Source organism: Paroedura picta, chromosome 9, assembly GCF_049243985.1.
Source record: "Paroedura picta isolate Pp20150507F chromosome 9, Ppicta_v3.0, whole genome shotgun sequence".
Classification (NCBI taxonomy): domain Eukaryota; kingdom Metazoa; phylum Chordata; class Lepidosauria; order Squamata; family Gekkonidae; genus Paroedura; species Paroedura picta.
In genome coordinates this window covers 49,800,102-49,817,974 of record NC_135377.1, presented here as the reverse complement: position 1 = coordinate 49,817,974, position 17,873 = coordinate 49,800,102, and the positions used below count along the sequence as shown (strand labels likewise).

Genomic DNA, 17,873 nt, shown 5'->3' with positions numbered 1-17,873 from the left:
CTACATGATCAAGGGCCTGGATGCAGGTTCTGTATAAAGTACATTTTATGAGAGGCAGGGAGAGCAATGAAGAGACAAAGGAAGCTCTTTCTCATCTTGAAGAGAACCTCAAAAGCTTTCATCTGGAGCTGAGAGCTCCATATCTCACTGACCTAACTGTACTTTGAGAGAGAATGAAAATACAGTCTAGTGTTTTTCAGTCTTTACATCTTTTCTGATGACATCTCAAAGGAATGCACATAGCAATTGGAACCACATTGGAGTCTTTAGTTGTCATCAATTAATTCCAGACAGAGTGCTTCACAGTTACCTCTGACTTTGTACATTTCATCGTTTTGGAGATTTTCACTGATTTTACGTCAAATCAGGTGCAAAGGAACATTGTTACAAAATCTGCATTTTAAAAACAGTCCCATGATTTATCACAGGGCAAATTTTAAACAGAAACAGCACACCTTTCCCAAAAGATATCTAAAATGGCCAAAAATATATTTTTAAATTATTTAGGCATATTACATTTATGCCAAAAAACAAAACAAAAACCCAAACTAACAAAAGTGCTGGATTTTGATGAAAAAGTTGGTTAAGAGCTCAGTCCATTTGACTAGTACACATGCTCTTTCTTACAAAGATCAGTCAGACTTGAAGACGAGGCTTTGGATCAGATTACATATGAAATTGAGATGGGGCATGAAAATCCATTCTGCTAACAGTTGCTTCATGTGTCAGTGGTAGACTGCTTGCACCAGAAAAAAATGCTCCTGGTGAAGCATGTGAATGTGTTCCCCCAGAATGGTTTTCAAATTACTGTTCAAGACAGTGGTGAGAAGGTACAATTGGACTGAAAGATCACAAGAAAGTGCTTATCTCTTTCCTTGCAGGCTGTTTGTCATATCAAAATTAGTTCCTTCCAGACTTTTTGCCCTGTGATGAAAAAGTAGACAGGTGTACCTTTATCCCCAACAGAGTAAAAAGCAGCTGGGAGAAGTACATTTTGAGACAGAAAAAAATGGCCTGCAAGGAAGAGCCCTTTGTGCACTTATAACCCTTCTTCTTTGAACTTCTTTCGTCTTCTAATTGTTTGTCCATAGGGAAGCAGCTGAAAATTAGCTTAATTACTAAATTGAGTTTAAAACCACCAGTCTCACACTCTTCTGGAAACTGGACACTGTGCATAAACAGAGACATTAAATCACCTTGTTTTTTTAATCCTTTATGGTCAAACAGTAAGTAGTGTGAGGAAATCGCTGCTGAAGTGAATTAGGTGTATTGTACAGAATTCATCTGGCAAGGCTTGTTTCATTTCCTCTTTGTTATTATTTTAAAATATAAAAACTAACTAAAAATAATTAGGCATGAAGGGAAAAAAGGTCCCTTGAAGTTTCTGAAGTTGATAAAGCTGCAAAGCTGAAGGTGGGGTGTCCAAAAGGTTGGACTGAGAGGTAATTAAAAGCAAATGATCGCTGGATATGTTAGGAATGCTGAAGGCCAAACAGAATTGGGATTATTCCAAATTCTTGACAGTGGTTTAGTAGCAAGATAGTAAATCAAAGGCCCACAGTGAAAATAGACAGATCCAAGCCAAGCTGCTAAGTTGAATGAATTTTTAGAAGCCCAAACCTGCCCAAGCACATAAAACAACAAGGAGTTTTGCTCCAAAAATATATCCTTTGTGGTATATTTATTTTACAACTCAATCTTAAATTTGAGTGTAGCTGTATTGGTGCAGAGTAATACAGCAACTGTTGTGCAAACCAAGGGAAGCAAAAGTTAACTTTCAGTTCTTATCTCACTGAAAAAAACTTCCCACCAAAATGTAGAAATTTGTAGTGACTAGGGTTGCCAGGTCTGGTTTGGGAAATACCTGGAGACTTTGGGGGTGGAGTCAGGAGTGAGTGGGATTTGGGACAGAGAGGGACTTCAGTGGAATATAATGTTATGAAGTCTACCCTCAAAAGCAGCCATTTTCTCCAGGGAAACTGATTTCTTTAGTCTGGAGATGAGCTGTAATTCCAGGGGATCCCCAGGTCCCACCTGGGGACTGGCATCCCCAGTATTGACATAACTGTATGTTATGACTTTAAAGTAGGGTAGGGGGATATAATATCCAGTTACATACAGTCAAAACTTGGAACAATTGCTCAATTTAGTCACTTCTGCATGGTGGTTGCTTACATGCTTAAAATTGGAGATGGTTCATTGGCTCATTTTTGGTATATTTCCATTGATAAAATCGGCTCATTTTTGCTGCTGCTTGCACTAGTTTAGGTAGGTCTTTTGCCAGTCCAGCAAGAAAGGTACTTCCTTTCCTCAGCAAAATTAATTTTGCTTGAATTGTAAAGACATCCTGACTATTCTCTATTGTTTTTGTAAATTTAGTACATGTGGGTGGAATATAGGAATTATAGCAGGAGGGAATCTATTCAAAATTGAAGTCACCTTTTCCTGGGTTTAGACTGTAAGAATGCATGACAAAATTTAACTCAGCTTAAGTATCTTCAAGTATCTCCAGAGGCATATGAAATTTCTGGAAATTACGAAATTACTCCTTTTCTTAATTCAGCTTACTTAGGACACTAGGTGCTTGAAATGAAATGTGAACTCTAAAAATACCAGTGTCATGGAACTAATATAAGTAAAAATATTATTGTTCTCTGCACATGCATGATAAACAAAGTCTTGCTTGGCCTATTTGTTTTTGTCATCTGGCACTCATACTTCACAGAAAGTTTGTAACTAGGGCTTGGAATTTCCTCCAGAGCCAATATAAATATGATTTTCTAAAGAAGCCGGAAAGGACCTGGATGTTCATAATAAACTAAGGTTATAACATCTGAATTCTAGACATGTGGATTACTTATAAGGTGTATTGAGTCACTCTGGAATTTTGGAATATCTGTTTCTCTGGTTCTCTCACAATTTTTTAGAATTGACTGATAATTTGCCTAAATGGAGGAGGATCAGTTTCCTAATAACCAAGAGTTGTAGAGAGGAAAAGAGAAATTCTGAAGAAAGGAAAGTTAATTGAACTGTTCCGTGCAGGATATAGAACTTAAACTAAAAGAGAGAGTGGGTGATCTAAGAGTGACATCTCAAGAAACAACTTCAGATAAATAGAATGAATTCAGGCTGGATAAAAAAAAGCTGTAGAAACAAATTTCTTCTTCATTCCCACCATAAGCAGAATGACTAGCCAGTCACTTTTGATGCAATTAAATTTCATACTGGATGATTTAGGCATAGAAACAGGATTTTGAGATTCCATCAATAAATTTAATTGTGAAATTGATTGAATTGCATTCTTACAGTACATCTGAACAATCAGAACATGAGGATGTTTCTCCAATTATTGAGTTACAAAATTAGTCATAAATTTCATCTAGTAGCAAAATCACATAAAAAAATATTCCTTCAAGTCAACCAAAAGACTTATGCAAATAAGCTACTTTTGGAGTTACAAGGGGAGCAAGAAGTCACCTGTTACACTGAAGTCAAATCTTTGATCTATTGCCTCACCAGTTTACAAAAGAATGTCAATGAAATCCTAGAAGGCAGTGACAGATAGTCTAGTCACAAGTATCATTTTAAATTGTTGATCAACTCTTAAAACCGAAGGCTGAAGGCCAAACAGAAATGGAATGCCAGTAAAGGGAAGACATTGACAACAGAAAGTATAGTAGATGCCATTTACAACTATAGGCCCCTAGGCCGGACACCACCAGTAAATAACCTCCAGAGCAATGGTGACTGCTGCAGTAGGGTATGAGGAGATGGGATGGGGGAGTGTTTTGTAGACTGCTTTTGTAGATTATATTTCACTGGCAGCTGCTGCTGACAGTGTGGGCTGGCGGGGGAGGGCGCGTGGAAGTGTGCGGCGCGGGCGGCGGCACTGCTGGTGCTTGGTCCCGCGGCCGCCCCTCCGTGTGTGGGGCAGTGGCGAGGCATCTTCTTGCCAGCCGCAGCCACTGCTACTGCTGCTGCTGCAGTCACAGGATCCAGCAATGCGGCGACCTGCCCTGTCCAAGGGGAGGCAGGTAATGGCGGCGGGCGGCTGTATGCTTGGGAACGTGGAGGGGGGGCGAATCGGGAAGTGCTTCGCGCCTCCCGATTAGTCAGTCAGTCCAGCGGCAAGGGACCAATGGCGAACTGTGCTGCGTGCGGCTCGCCATTGGTCCCTTGCCGGCGGACTGACAATCGGGGGGCCCAATTAGGTCCTCTGATTGTCAGTCCGGGGGAAGGGGCCTATCAGCACCCTTCCTCATCCCGGACAGGGCCCGCCGACGGAGCCCTTACTCTTTTATTTTATCCGCTCTGCGAGGAGCAGTTAAAGATTGTAAACTGGCATGAACTGGCTGGGCCGAGAGCGTCGGTCAATAAATACAATTGTAAATAAATTTGAAATTTCATTTATTCATGGATTGTAGTGTGACTATATGATGCAGTTTCCAGCCATTTTTTACTCCCACCACACTATCATAGTAATCATTCCATTTTACAGGACATGTGGTTGTTTTTCTGCTGGGTATTTGCAGATTTTGCCATTCATTATGATTCCAGGGTGGTGAGGATCGGCTGTCAGGAAGACTAGAAGCATCTTGGCCCAGCAGTGATTGTCTGGAGACTGCTAGAGCCTTTGGTATTTGCAAACAGTATCTGCCAAAGTGGCATTGTCAGTGCCTATGCAGTGAATACAGGAAGACCTGTGAAAGGGTATAAGATTCCATGTTCCTGTCCCTGTCCATTACTCTCTCAAGCTTCAAGCCCAACTGAGTTCATACCTACCCTGCTGCATGCATGCTGCATTTGCTTGGATCTTACTATTTTGTTCCATGCTTCTTCATTGTTCCTTCAGCACAAGGACTCTCCTCTCTGATACAAGATATGGAATAACATGATAGAATCCAACCTGATTTTTCCCTTTAATCTTCAAATAAATTTGCTGTGACTATTTTTTGTACAGAGACTAGATAGCGGAATAAATCTTTATAATCTTGAGTAAATGCTGATCATTAAGAGATGGCTTTGGAAACTAGGTTGTACAATTTTTTGTTTAAATTTTCACTTAAGTTGGAAAATCTTAAAATAATGGAAACAGGTGCCATTTGACTCCCTGCTCACTGTTTAGCAAATGTATATTGGCTATTCCCTGCAACTAATCACAGTTTATTCACTAGGAATAAGCATGGAAGGAAGAGACTCTGATATGTCTGATATCTAAATCCAATGCAGAAGGGGGGAAGTTTTAGTTTCCATAGTTCATTCCTGCATATTCAAATTCAGCCTTTTGACTAACTTTTTGTAGGAACCCTGTGGATGCTCCTTCCAGATTTATTTTAAGGGAGGGGGTTGTCACTGCAGATTAGTATCCCTTCAGTGAAGTAAGTAGCAGATCCAGACATAATGAATCTGAGAAGGAAGGGGGTGTATGTTATGCTTCATTTCTGAAATTTCACCCAAGACTCTAAATTCAGTGGGAAACCAAAGCTATTTTCCTAAAATATCTTTTGCCTTCAAAGGGTTATAAAATCCTATTGAAGTAGACAAGTCAGGCAGCTTTAACTTTTTAAACATATTTTTAGGACTGGTTTTTAAAGGACACTTAAAGCTAGACTATATAATGAAGTTAAAATATAACTTCACAATTAAAAAAATATATAACTTTACCACACATTCTGAGGCTTTGGCCTGAAGGGGGGGAATCTGGTAACATCCCTTTAAATAATTACTTTTAGATCTTAGTCCACGCACCATTTTGCAAGCTGTGTTTCCTGAGAGAATTGCCTTATCCTTTGTTAGTCTTGTATGTGAGTCAGGAAAAGACTGCTAGCGCTCCCTTTGGTGAGAGAGCTATTCTAGCGATTTAGTGAAATAGTCTCTTGGGTTAGACTTGACTGGGCAGTGAGGCATTGGGAAACACCCATGAAAGTGTTTTTATGTGGTGTCAGCTCTACAGCAGTGTAGGGTGAAAAGTTCCACCCTTTTCCATTTGTTTTGAGGTCATTTGATATCCCCCTTTTAAAATGAGATCTTCCCTTGGGCTCACTGCGGGATATCTTACCCCAAAACACCCAGACCCAGATTCAATCATTCCTATGATAGGCTTTTAAAATACTGAATAAAATAATCATGACCTGACATGCCCTTCTGTGTGCCATTAGCTGACAGTGCTGGCACCACACCAACTTAATGGTCCGGTGCTAAGTGCATCTTCTAAGGCTAACCAGAGTCGGCAGAATGAAACAATTATCTTAGTCAATATTAGGCTTAGTCAATTAATAGGCAAGAACTGCCTGTTCTTAACTAAGTGCAATACTCTCAATTTTTAAAAGTCAAAACAAGTCCCAGCTCTTGGTCTAGAATTCTCATCTGGCATAAATCAATACAGCTCCACTAGGGTCATTGGGTCGACAATGATTTACACCAGATGAAGATCTGGATGGTTTAGCTTGAAGTGTGCCGAACTAAAAGAGGAGAGATGGGAGAAACAAAATTCCTGAAATAATTTGTACTTTAATGTATGTTTCCAAAGTATTTTTTTAAAGAAATTGTGATGCAATAGCTTAACTACAGATAGTGGGTGAGTTATTGTCTGTAACTAGGATTAGCAGCAAACGTAGCATCAAGATTACCACAAAAATAAGTTCAGGAAGGGAGGAGAAAAATTAACTGGAAGCATGTTCTCTCTCCCCTGTGTGCTATCTTTAAATTAAAAGCAACATTTCAAAGAGCTTGGCCCCAAGTGAGATGTTGCAGGGATGGGGGGAAATGAAATCATTCCATGAAGAGTTTTTAAGCTGGGTATTTGTTTCTTTATGGCGTCACTAGGAGAGGAAAGAGTAGGATAAAGGAAGAGCTGAAATAGAATGAGACGGATGAGGGAGAAGTTTTATTTTTTCCCGTCTGATTAGCAAAAGCCTGATAGTCCTCCTTTTAGTCATTATCATTTGAGAAAACAATACATTTTGTTTGCAGCTTTAGATAAAAGTTGGCATCATAGTTACATGTAGCTTATCTAGCAGGGAGACATATGTTCTCCCAAATTCTTCCCTAGTTCTGTTCTATGTAGAAAGATTTGTTTCTCCATTCCTGACACTTATTTTCAACCAGGAAGTAATTCATCACTGTATCCCGTGCTCATCTTTTATGGTTCCTCTGTATATTAGTGAAACAGCCTGGGGGGTGGAACATGTCCGGCTGTCCAAGTTGGAATAGGGCCAATCAGGGTGCAGCCAGCAAAGCTGCCTACACCCTGATTGGCCCTGCTCCTGCATCTCCCGCCCTCCGTCCCTGGACTCTAGCTTCTTTGCTCTCAGACACGCCTCTGTGCCTGGAGCCAGCAGCAGGTAAGGGGAGAGGGCCCTGGGCAAATGGTCCTGGTGGAGGGCCTGCTAACGAGGGTCTCCGAGCCTGCTGACTGCCTGCTAAGGAGCTCTGTCCTGGGCCTGCTAATGAGCTGGCCAGCCCCCACCTGCCCCACTTGATCTGGCTGCGAGCTGCAGCCCAAAGCCACCTTAAGCTGCCTGGCCAGGGGAGGGGACCCTTTTTGTATTATGTCACCTTGGTTAAGGATAGGATATTCCAAGTGAACTAATACAGTATTTCACAAAAGGCGTATACATGGGGAAAGGGTTTCCTGGGAGAGAGTTTGATTAAACACAAAAGAAGTAAGTTTATTCATATGAAATGGATTTAGCATTGTGAATTTTAACCCTTTCCCCTTAGGCAGTGGGATCAATGAAATTGAAGAATGCTGTCGGGAAACAAATGCTGAATAATATTTGATCAAATTTATGTGTTTTCTTAAATTGCTTTTACCCAATACTGTTGGACTCCCACCTCTCCTCCCTGAACTCCAATTCTATAAGTGGAAGTAAATGAGTAGCTAGTAGTGAGCCAGAAATGAAGAATAGTTGGGTTTTATATGTCACTTTTCTCTACCAAAGCAGCCTTACAATCACCTTCCCTTTCCTTTCTCCATAACAGACACCTTGTAAGATAGGTGGGGCTGAGAAAGACCTGATGTTAATGCTCTGTGAGAACAGCACTATCAGGGCTGTGACAAGCCCAAGGTCACCCAGCTGCCTGCATGTGGAGGAGTGGGGAATCAAATCTGTCTTGCCAGATTAGAAGTCAGCGCTCTTAACCACTACACCAAGCTGGCGCTGAAATGCTCATGCAAGAGATTGTGATAGATTCTATACCGTTTTTTTCAGTTTCCATAACCTAAGAAGCTTGCAAAACCTTGCAGAACTTGTTACAGAAGCAGAAGAATATAACCTTGAGGGAGAAGCAACTAACTTTACTTGCATCATAGAGCTCTGTCTTGCTTATGAGTGCACTTACAATGATACTCAGACATGTTTGAATGGGGGCTGGGGGGGGGGAGTAGAATTGTATGCCAGCGTTTGGTTCTAGGTGAAAATTTGCCTATAAAAAGCCACAATATTTTGTGGTCAGCCATTATGTTCAAGTCAAGTGCTAGAGAATGAATTGATTTCAGAATGTGCTTCCAAAGTGGAAACAAATCTCTGTTGCATTGAAACAGATAATAGTGGAGGTCGTCAACCCCCGGTCTGCGTCCCGGAAGGCCTCAGTAACGGTCCACTGGTGGCCATGCCTGCCTCTCCCCCCACCCTGCAGGGAGAAGCTCACCGAGCTGCAAGAGAAGTGGCTGCCAAAGCGGCCGCTTCGCTCGTGGCCCGGGTAGCTTCTTGCTGCGAGAGTGGGGGCGAAGAAGCTGGCCTGGAAGTCGGAGCGCTTCTACTAAGCTTTGGGTTGGGGCCAATGATCTATAACAGGGGTAGTCAAACTGTGGCCCTCCAGATGCCCATGGACTACAATTCCCATGAGCCCCTGCAGCATTTGCTGGCAGGGGTTCATGGGAATTATAGTCCATGGACATCTGGAGGGCCGCAGTTTGGCTACCGCAGTTTGGAGGGCCGCAGTTTGACTACCCCTGATCTATAACATCTATGGTCCATCCCCACCCGACAAAACATCCCTAACCTGGGAAAGACCTACCAACAATCAGAAACCTCTGGGTAATAAGTCAACTACTGATGCTGTTAATTGATGTGGTTAATTTTTATTAGGATTTAAATTGTGTAGGGTTATTGTTAATGTTTTTTACTGTTTTAACCACTGCATTTATAAATTGTGTATGTTCACCACCCTGAGCCGGTCTCAGAAGTGCAGTCTAGAAATCTGATTAATAATACTATTGATAATAACAACAACACTACTACTACTATAATAATAATAAATGGGTTCAGAGCAAAAGATGGAACTTTGGATCACTTTCTTATTAGTACTCCATACCAGCTCACAAGCCAGGGCCAATTACTTTGGTCAATCTAGAAAAGTTGGAATTGTCTTTCTGTTGCTATTCACGTGAGACATTTATCCTTCTTGCAAGTATCAACAGTTGGCCTGGATCCAGATAACCTTTGCCCATATAGCTTGAGCTATATGTTCAATTATTATAGGATACTACTTTCTAACAGCTGCCAGGAGGCATCTATCCTATAGAATGGGGGTCGTCAACTCCCAGTCTGCAGCCCGGTACCGGGCCGCCACCGGCCATGCCTGCCTCTCCCCCCCCCCCACAGCAAGAAGCTCACCAGGCCACGAGAGAAGCGGCCGCCAAAGCTCACCAGGCTGCGAGAGAAGTGGCTGCTCATGGCTCGTGGCCCAGCTAGCTTCTTGCTGCTTGAGGGGGGGAAGAGGCGGCGCGGCACACCCTGATGGTGCATGTGTGGCAGTTCCTATAGAAGCATAAACTGTACAAAAGTTCCTAGCTGCTGCTGAAGCAGTACCCATAAGAGTAGATGAGCAGGAGATAGGCAAAAAGGACAGAACTGTTTTACTTGCAGCACAATAAGGAAATGTTATATATTTATTTTTGCAAAGTATTGTCCATTGGCTGTATGTCTTACAAGATTTCTACTGGATTTATTTCAGAACCATGACCATTCATGTATAGCATGCAGGATCATCTATCGGTCAGATGAACACCACCCTCCAATTTTACCTCCAAAGACTGACTTAACAATTGGATTACATGGGGAATGGGTGAGCCAACGCTGCGAAGTTCGTCCTGAAGTACTTTTTCTCACCAGGCACTTCATTTTCCATGACAACAATAATACTTGGGAAGGTCACTACTATCATTACTCTGATCCGATATGCAAGCACCCTACTTTCACTATCTATGCCAAGGGTCGTTACAGCCGAGGAGTGCATTCATCCAAAGTGATGGGCGGAACAGAATTTGTATTCAAAGGTATGGTTATTTGATTTTAAAAAGCTGGATAATTTAAGAGGAAAGGCTCTTTGTACAAAAGTTAAATGGAAAAGAGGTGAAATTGTGCTTTGAAGCTGAGGACTTGTGAAACAGGGTGAAATGGGAAATGACAGGTAAGTGGCGGGAGGGTGAGCCTGTGATTTAGGGATAAAAGGACAGCAAAAGAAACTAACCTTAGTGGCTGTATGTGCTCAAAGTCAGTGGCAAGATGAATAATCCTGGCAGCAGGTTTTTGGACAGACTTAAGTAGGATCAAGATGAGGATGATGAAGACCAGTGAAATAAAGTTTGCAGTAACTAAGATAACAAGGAGCATGGCTCAAGGACATAGAAATGGGAACTGTTAGAAATGGATGAGTACACAACAGTGTGCTGAAGAAGGTAGTGACAGGTTTGGAGAACTGATGGAATTTGAAGTGTGGATGAATTGGAGACGTCACATACAATCCCCAAGCACAGTGTCTAAGCAACATGGTCAACAGAGATAGCATGAGCCCAAACAGAGGATGGTTTAAGCAGAAATTCAGTTTTTAACACACTGACTATGTGTTTGCACAGAGATAATTGTGATAGCTGAATCACACAGGTAAAGACCAGAGGAGGAAGTCAGCCAAATACCAGGAGTTATAAATTACAGCTAACATGTGTTTCAGTCTTTGCCCAAACAGACATTGTTTCCCTCTACAAGAAGTGGGAAGCTTAGGCCTATATCAACAGAGAAAGGAAAGAAGACTGTAACAAAGACCTGCAGGGTAAGGGAACTTGCTAAGCAGAGTCCCTGTCACTTAGAGAAGTTTGTAAAGAAGATGACAATTAAGTGATCAAGAACAAAGGCTGTTTCAACACAGGTTATTTGCCTTGAGTTCAGTACAGTTGGGAAGTGATTTCCCCCCCCCTGCTCATTTTTTATAGAATCGTGGTACATTCATGTGCCACCAGGATTTCTCTGATTTTCCTTTGATCTTTCTTAAATCTGCTTTGCTGTGAAGTTTTGGGAAAGATGGCAGTAAAGTGTGAATTAGTGACATGTGACTGGGAAATTCTAGCTGTCATTTTCCCCGACCTTAGCCTTGCAGTGGGCTTTAAAAAGAAATTGGCAGTGGAATACCAGTAGATATTTGATGTGATGCTGCTCCTGGCTTTTATGCAAAACCCCAGGACTAACCATGTTGCACAGTTGTGTTTAAAATAATCACACACAAATGGCAAATATAAATGAAAAGTGGCTATGGCTTTGGGTTGGATAATAAATGCCTGTTGTTATTTGCAAGAGAGAGAGGAAGCCCATATTCCTGCCAAGCCAGGCTCCAAGGATCTCTTGTTTCTACCTTATGCTATCAGAGAACGCCGTGACAAAAACTAATTGTAGGTTGCTCTCTCCAGGTAAAAGCATTTTGACCAAGTTCAATTGACAGGCATGCCAATGCTTCATTCAGGCCGGGGTCCCTCCTACAACTTCTACAGAAAGGAGGATTTCCATCCATAGAAGTACAGTTCCCTCTTCCTACACCCATTGCTCCACCCACCCCATCTGGAGTGGGGGGTTGAAGGCTGCAGGGGTGGAATTGGCATCCCCCTCCCCCTTGCAAGAGTGGAAATTTTAGGTGGAATTCAATCTTTACATTACAAAACTATACATACAAAGCTGTAAAAGAGAATGAAAAAACAACTGGTAGAGTTAAACAAGACAATCTAAGAAGATTGCATCTGTTTGCTAAATTCTAAGAAAGCCTTAATTTTTATTCAGTTTTGCAGAATGTTTTCATAGCCACACACTCCTTAAAACTGGGCCAGTCTCATTTTGCATTAAATTCCCTCTGCCAGAGCCCATCCAGTTCAACTGAAAGTCAAAACGAAAATGATTTAAATTACTTTTAAATTAAATCTAGTCAGTCTTCTCAGGATCAAGAGAACTTGGCTGAAATAAATCAAGGTTGTTTCTTTAAAGCACTGAAGTTTATAGATTCCCCATTTCTCAAGATGTTGTGCACATGAAGCCTTAAAAGTGTGGATGATATATGATGGTAATGGAACTGACATTTTTGGGGGGCGGGGGTTGTTTCCATTTGGAACTGGTTACTTTGTTAGCTTTGCGAGCAAGTATATGTTAAAAGACATAACTTTATATCCTGGCCTTAGAACAATTTCTAAATGAAATTTGAGTGGAGTTTTACAGCATCCTTTCCCCTTTATTCTCTCATGAAAACCAGCTTGGTTTTATTTGGAGGCTTGCACAGGGTATGAAAGGGAAGGAGGGAATGGTGAAACAAACACTATAAAATCTCTGATTTTCCTATCTAGATAGCAGCCTTTGGGGTAGAAGATAGTTTCTCCCTTTCTTAAAATCTAATTATGTGCAAATATCAGTCGCAATGCTAGTCAGATTGAAAAACTGTAGGTTTTTGTATCCCACTTTTCTATATCCTAAATAGTTTCAAAGCAACTTACAACTGCCTTCTCTTCCTCTCCCTTCCACAAATACCTTGTGAGGCAACTGGGGCTGAGAACTCTGAGAAAACTGACTGGCCCAAGGACACCCAGCAAACTTCACATGGAAGAATGAAGAATCAAGCCTAGGGTGTTTTCTGCATTCACAGTTTAATTTTGATTCTTACTGATTTGAAGTGGTATCCCTTTAATCCACATCCTGTTTGCACCTAGTTCCTGCACTCTGCACCTATCTTCTTTCTCAAATTTTCTCCTTCAAATCACAGAGTTTAACTCTGCACACTAATAAGAAAAACCAAATTGCCAAGATTTTTCTCTCCCCCCTTCTTTTGAGCTGTTGATGGGCTCTGCTGACTGCAGCACTAGATGGGGATGGTGACTCCAGTTTTAAAACTACTTTGATTACATTCTGCATGATTACTCATGATAACCAGCAACCCTAAAAGTTAACATATCATTATCAATTAGCTCTGAGTCTTTTATGAATTAACATCAAGCTCATATTGAAACAGAAGTCCATCTGGGCAGCAACAAACTCAAGATTATTTCATATCACATATCAAATCTCTCTCTCTCTCTTTGCCTCTTTTGTAGTGAATCATATGAAGGTCACTCCCATGGACATCGCAACTGCCTCCCTATTGAATGTCTTCAATGGAAATGAATGTGGGGCTGAAGGATCATGGCAAGTCGGGGTGCAGCAGGATGTTACTCACACAAATGGTTGTGTTGCTTTGGGCATCCGTCTTCCTCATACGGAGTATGAGATCTTCAAGATGGAACAGGATGCGAAGGGAAGATACTTGCTGTACAATGGCCAAAGGCCTAGTGATGGATCCAGCCCAGACAGGCCAGAGAAGAGAGCCACATCATATCAGATGCCCTTAATTCAATGTACTTCATCAACTCCAAGAGCAGATGGATCATTAGAAGAAAATAAACTAGGGTGGTACAGCAGTGGAACACCCGCCCAGAGTCCCTGGGCACTTGTTTTGGCTATGATGCTGAGTATTTGTACTGTTTCTCACTTGGTTATTTACAGCTAGAAGGTGAGGCGAGACACAGGATGGCACATGCATCAGGATACACGAGAACAGAAGAGACATTTTTTCCTGTAGATACAAGAACACCTTTGCGTGATACAATTGAGTGCTTCCATCCTTGAGTTTTAAAGATCACAAAGTTTCTGTTTTGAATATCAACCAGTATGATCTGGGGCCTGACATGACTGCACAACAGTAATTGCACTTTAAGACTGCAGAGTTTTTTCCCCTCCTTCCTTGGTTACTTTTGTTTAAAAGGACATATTAGAATGAATTTAAATGTCTTATCTACCTTCCCCCCCACACACACACCTCCCCCCCACACACAAACGACCAACATTGCTGTTGTCTTGAAGTTTATCAGGAATTATGCTTTTATCGTATTGTGTCAATACTGGTAAATTGCATCCTTCTTACGCTATAGTGTACATATGTATATATGTGAAATCCAAGCCAGGATGTTTTAAAATACACTTTCATAGACTTTACATAAAAGGAAGGTATCTCCGATCAAAACGTGCAGAGATAATTTAAAATATTTTCATATATAACTGTTGAATTTGAGAATAAAAGATTTAGGTGGGCATTCAGCACTCAAATTCTCTTGTACTTCTCAAAAGCAATTTTCTGGGATCCATCTATTGGTTATAATAAAAAAATAAAAGAAAATGATAGCACTCTGAAGCACCAAATAAATGAACCCAGAGGGACTTGTGTTGAATGGAATGCCAACCATGTGCATTATACAGACCTAGGATCTCAGTTTATTTAACTGGATGATTCAATGAAGCAGTCAAGGCTAAACCTATTCCCATAAAAGCGTATTTTACAAGAGACTTTAAAAGAAAAAAGAACTCGCAATAGGTTGTGGTTTAAAAACTGAATGTTATTAGCCAGCAGGATGTGGGCCAAAACTGATGAATATTTCATAAAAATTCTTATTTAGTGGGAATGGACATAGAGCCACATGAACCTTTTTAAATTTAGCTTGACAGCAGCCCCTTGACTAACTGCTGTCTTTTAAACAAACCCAACAGCTTATATTCAAAACGATAGCCCCCCCTCCCCGCTTCATGCTTGTGCTTCACACGAACATAGGTAACTGACCTATACAACTCAAAATTTAATATGGCTTAGGGTGTGTCACCATGCATTATTTAAAATTTCTGACCTTCTAAGGCAAGATATGACAATAAGAGGTATAGTAGTGCATTTGTAAAACCCAGTCCTTATTTAAAATAACAGAGACCTTTTGACAATGTGCTCTTAATGCTTGATCTTAAGAATCTGAAGCTGATAGCCTTACTCAGCAGATATTGCCCATGAGAACACCAGCTCAGTATGCAGAGGCTAACTGCATACAGCCAGGCAATCAGCCATGAGTTTTTTAAATGCTTTCAAAATGCTCTTTGTGGTTAGATGAAACAGGAGCCATTAGAGTAAGAAAAACTGAAGCCCATTTTGGCTGCAGAGTTCCTCCACTCTCCTGGCGCTCTGGCACGTTTTGTAACATCTATTCAGTGTTGGATGTGCTTTTTCCAAGACATTCTGTCATCTGCATCCCAGACCTGTGCCTGATGCAAGAGTGGCTAAAAAACCCCACTCCAGTTTAGTAACTTGCAGACACACATTGTTCTTTTGTCTGATTCTTCACCAGCATTTTTTTCCAGTTTCCTCTATTGAAGGTCAGAATTACTCCCCTTTGTAAATTCTCAACCATCATGTTTGGGGGGGTGGCCGCGGTAGGCTTAGTATGTTTTTGAATTATGTCAGGGCTTCATGCTAAGATACAATACAAAGCCTTCCAGTATGATTTGTGTTTCTTTTTTCAATCCAGCTAACAGTTAATATATAAATATGGTTCTCAAAACAGCAATATCTTCAACTATAACAAGCACTTTAGTTACTGACCACTTACCTTGTTGCATAAATGACTCATGGCTTTAGTTTAACAACATTCATTAAGCAACAGTAATGATGCCAGCAAATTTCTGAACTGGGGAAGTCTCATTAAGTTTGGGTCCAGCTGTGGCTAAGAACAAAGCAGCTTCCTTTCATGCAAATGGGTACACTTGGTTCCAGGGCCTAACTTAATGAATTGGACCTAAAAGCAAAAAATAACTTTCTTGCATCCTGGCAAGGAAGGATCCTGTGAAGCTGCTCAGAAGCATCGTCTAGGCACTGGGGTAGATCCTGCAAGGATTCGCCATTCTCCTGTTGCCAGCTGCCTGTCCCCACCACACACTCATACACCCCGTTACAATAAATTTGTCTGGATGGAGGGGGGGCAGAAAAGAAGGGCTTGGAGCAAATTCCTATTTCTAGACTCCTGGAAAGGCCAAGGCAGTATTCAGACACTAAACAACAGTTAAAATATCAGTGGGGCACAAATATTGCTATAATATACACTCCCTCAACCCCCTCATTCTTCCCACCTCCTCTTGTGTATGAAGACTGATCGAAAACTTCCTGGCTTACTCAAGCTCCAGTCTGACTACGAAATGTAGGTACCTCAAAATAAAGGAATTTGTTTTAGTTCGAATCTCAGCAATTGAAGCCTGATAAGACAAGTGTGTTTGCTCAAGGAGTAGGGAACATACGCCGACCAACTATTTTGGTGTCCGATGGGTTTAACTGCTGTATGGCATATCTGAGTGAAGCACCTGCGTAAACTGCAAACAGAACTGGAACAAACATGCCCAACTCTAAAAAGGGATTGTGTAAATTTTAAAAAATTGCAGCAGTTGCTTTTACAGCTCAGCATTCAAGAAGTGAGGTAACACTTGTGACAATGTAACATTTACAATATTGAAGGGTTACAGATCCCAATTGTAAAATAAACAGCTCCCCAGTGAATTGTCCATTTAAATCTGAGGGTCCTTATATATAACATTTCAGAAGCAGAAAGCAGCAGGGTCAACAGATACGTGACTGGCCATGCACTTAGGAGAAAACAAGACCGCTTTTAAAAGCAGGACTGTAGTCACTGAACAACCCCCCCCCTCCCTCCCCCCATACTGGAAACTGCTCTTGGGTTGGCTCTCTCCCTGGTATTAATTTTCAGCACCTGCTAGTGGGGGAAGCCTGGAAAGGAATTCCGTCATTCTGCAGCAAGGCTGCTGTGCAGCTGCACGCATGCAGTTCTCTACTTTTTGATAACTACAGCCATTTTGAAGTATGCAGAGGGAGAATTCTCTAAGCATTTGGCTCTGTACTTCAGATTGTGAAACTGGCACGCCGTCATTGGGCGGATTAATCTCCAAATGGCATCCGGCTATAAAGATTTGATTTTAAAGGTTGCTGTACATTTGCAGAAAGCCCCAGAATTGTTTCTAATATATATTTTTTTATTTTTGTAACATTATAAAAAGCTATTTTGTTTCCCAGAATTGTTACACAGATTTAACAGTTTGGGAAGTTTGAGCACTTGTTTAAATAAACTGTAAATGAAACTGAAATTCTTCAGCATTTCTTCTGTAGTGAATGTGTTCTTTTTTATCTACTGGAAAGTCAAAATGTTTTTTAGTTGTAGGCTCTCTGCCAAAATGAGAATATTCTATTAAACAAGCTATATTGCTTCCACAGCCAGACTTTGTACCATCTAGAGTTAAATATAAATGGATTAGGGTGTGTACAGCCATCAAATATGATGCACTACTCCACTTAAATGTACAGTATGGCTAAAACGCTGTGCATCATTACAGGACATGCTCACGTAACTATGTACATTATCACAACTAAGGGCCACTATTCTAAAGGAAATGGAAGCCTTTGACATTTCCCTGTTTCCTTTCCCCAACCCAAATGTTCTTTAATCACTTTTACCATAATCTGTTGTGAAAGTTGTTTAAATGCTGCTTTTCCACTCCCTGGTTAAAAGCAGACCAATAATTTTTAATGCCTCTTTTAAATAAAGCGTTTCCTTTTTATTTAGGTGGTTACAAGAAGTTATTCAATCACTATTTGCGCTTATAATTTTCAGCTGCATTCATTCCAGGATACAGTCTAGCAAACTCCAGGAACACAGAGAGGTGCCTTTCCACGAGTTTTGGCAACTCATGAGTGAGCCTGTAAACATT

General features: G+C 41.1%; 1 protein-coding gene across 1 annotated transcript in view; it reads left to right on the top strand.

Annotated features, from left to right (window-relative positions):
* APCDD1 (APC down-regulated 1) overlaps positions 1-17,262 on the top strand; it is a 36,191-nt gene extending 18,929 nt beyond the window's left edge. The window contains exons 4-5 of the mRNA XM_077352778.1: positions 9,961-10,282; positions 13,346-17,262. Coding sequence (XP_077208893.1) covers positions 9,961-10,282; positions 13,346-13,797 — 774 coding nt within the window. The 3' untranslated portion in view covers positions 13,798-17,262. The remainder of the gene's footprint in view (positions 1-9,960; positions 10,283-13,345) is intronic.
* The last annotated feature ends 611 nt before the right edge of the window (positions 17,263-17,873 follow it).